The following is a 2,376-nucleotide window of genomic DNA, read 5'->3' as shown; positions in this document are numbered from 1 at the left end:
TCCTGCACTTGCCTGTCTCAGCTCCCTTCCAGGACACTGGGCTCTGCACCACCCACGCACTGCAGCGTGTCCTCCCCCTGCATGGTCAAACATCTACGTGAACATTGGTGTTGTCCTGTGCTATGTGACAGCTGGGCCCTTGGCTCCTGAATCCCTTCTGCCTGCTGGGGCTGGGCCCCAAGCTCCAGAGGAGATCTGAGAGATGAGAGTACGGGCAAAGGACTACGTTCCAGATGCTTTACGTATGCAATGAGCCCAGTTCCTTATGTACATTGGGTTTACCAGAGAGAAAAAAGAGGTCTCAAGATTAAGAAAAAGTTGTATGAATAATATATAATTACAATTCATATTATCACAAGTTTAAAAAAAATAAAAAAAAAATAGAAGAACAAAAGACAGACTGGGATTTAACTGCATTCCTGGGAGTTATATATAGCTGGCGGTTCCTTATTAATGATTGAAGATGTATTCATATAGTTTCCATAGGGCATCGTTGAGATCCTGGTTCCTCATGCTGTAGATGAGGGGGTTCACTGCTGGAGGCACCACCGAGTACAGAAATGACACTGCCAGGTTCAGAGGTGGGGAGGAGATGGAGGGGGGCTTCAGGTAGGCAACCATACCAGTGCTGATAAACAGGGAGACCACGGCCAGGTGAGGGAGGCACGTGGAAAAGGCTTTGTGCTGTCCCTGCTCAGAGGGGATCCTCAGCACAGCCCTCAAGATCTGCACATAGGACACAACAATGAACACAAAACAGCCAAAACCAAAACAGACACTGACCACAAGTACCCCAGCTTCTCTCATGTAGGAGTCTGAGCAGGAGAGCTTGAGGATCTGGGGGACTTCACAGAAGAACTGGTCCACAGCATTGCCCTGGCAGAGTGGCAGTGAAAATGTATTGGCAGTGTGCAGCAGAGCATAGAGAAACCCACTGCTCCAGGCAGCTGCTGCCATGCGGACACAAGCTCTGCTGCCCAGGAGGGTCCCGTAGTGCAGGGGTCTGCAGATGGCAACGTAGCGGTCATAGGCCATGATGGTGAGGAGAAAATACTCAGCTGAGATCAAGAAGATAAATAAAAAGGCCTGTGCAGTGCATCCCAAGTAGGAGATGGCCCTGATGTCCCAGAGGGAATTGGTCATGGATTTGGGAACAGTGGTGGAGATGGAGCCCAGGTCGAGGACAGAGAGGTTGAGGAGGAAGAAGTACATGGGGGTGTGGAGGCGGTGGTCGCAGGCTATGGCAGTGACGATGAGGCCATTGCCCAGGAGGGCAGCCAGGTAGATGCCCAGGAAGAGCCAGAAGTGCAAGAGCTGCAGCTCCCGTGTGTCTGCAAATGCCAGGAGGAGGAACTCAGTGATGGAGCTGCTGTTGGACATTTGTTGTCTCTGGGCATGGGAGTCTGTCAAACCAGGAGAAGAGAGTGAAGGGTCAGGACTGAGTTCACCAAGCAAAACTGACTCCATTTTTCAAGGAACCATCATTCCCCAGCCTCTGTCCTTCCAGAAAGACCTTCATGCAGCTCCCTGGCTGAGCTCTGTGTTCTGCTGGCTGAGGGTGCAATGGGGAGCAGAGGACTCTGCTGTGGGCTCCTGAGGAGTCAGTGCTGCTGTGCACCAACAGGCAGGTAGGAACCAGGAGTGATCTCTGTTTAAATCCGCTATTGAAATCAATGACATTTCAGCATTGTCCCTCCCAACTCACCCAGCTGCAGAGCTGAGCTGTGGGGGTTGGTTGTGTTTGTTTTACTTTTTGAAGGCAGACAGCCTTGAATTTTCTGTTCTGCTACAAGTGCTACATTGGGAAAGCTGGGCTGCAAACAGGCAGACCCTTAGCGCAGAGTGAGCCCATCAGACTTGATCCCAGCTGCCCTGGGCTTGCACCTCTTTAATCTGGAGGATGATCACACCCAGCTGTTCCCTTGAAAAGAAAATTGGATACTGCTGAGAGCAGAGGAATTCAGTTTAAAACTCGCCTCCCCAGAAAAACTCCCCTCAGTAAAGATCTGTGAGCTTTCTGATCCCTTGAAGATGGGGTGTCTGGCAAAAAGAGCCAGCTTCATCCCCACCCTCTGGCCTGCTTTGCCCAGAGACCCACAGGCCAGAAGAGGGCTTGGGCACCTTGCTCCCATGGACACATCTGCACGGCAAGGCCTGCAGGGTCAGTGGCTGAGCTGCTGCTGAACCCCCATCCCCAGAGAGCCCGAAAACAAGAGCAGCAGGGGCAGGTGGCAAAAGCAGCAGGACCCTGCCCAGGCCTATCTTTCTGTTGGCCAGCCCTAAGGATTAGGTCAGAAAAACACTGAAGAGATGACTGAGCTTTCTGTAGGCAAAGGAATGATGAAGGAGCTTTACCAAGTTCCTCGCAGAGCTGCT

At 51.8% G+C, this 2,376-nt stretch overlaps 1 protein-coding gene across 1 annotated transcript; it reads right to left on the bottom strand.

Moving 5' to 3' along the window:
• Nucleotides 1-450: 450 nt before the first annotated feature.
• Nucleotides 451-1,467, bottom strand: LOC147599777 (olfactory receptor 14C36-like). The gene has a single exon (XM_086753578.1). It carries the CDS (start codon nucleotides 1,465-1,467, stop codon nucleotides 451-453), a length of 1,017 nt encoding a protein of 338 aa, XP_086609704.1.
• Nucleotides 1,468-2,376: the final 909 nt, after the last annotated feature.

Source organism: Chlamydotis macqueenii, chromosome 8 (genome assembly GCF_036417535.1).
Source record: "Chlamydotis macqueenii isolate bChlMac1 chromosome 8, bChlMac1.mat, whole genome shotgun sequence".
In the NCBI taxonomy this organism is placed as follows: domain Eukaryota; kingdom Metazoa; phylum Chordata; class Aves; order Otidiformes; family Otididae; genus Chlamydotis; species Chlamydotis macqueenii.
The sequence above is the reverse complement of the archived record's forward strand: the minus strand, read 5'-3'. Positions and strand labels throughout refer to the sequence as shown.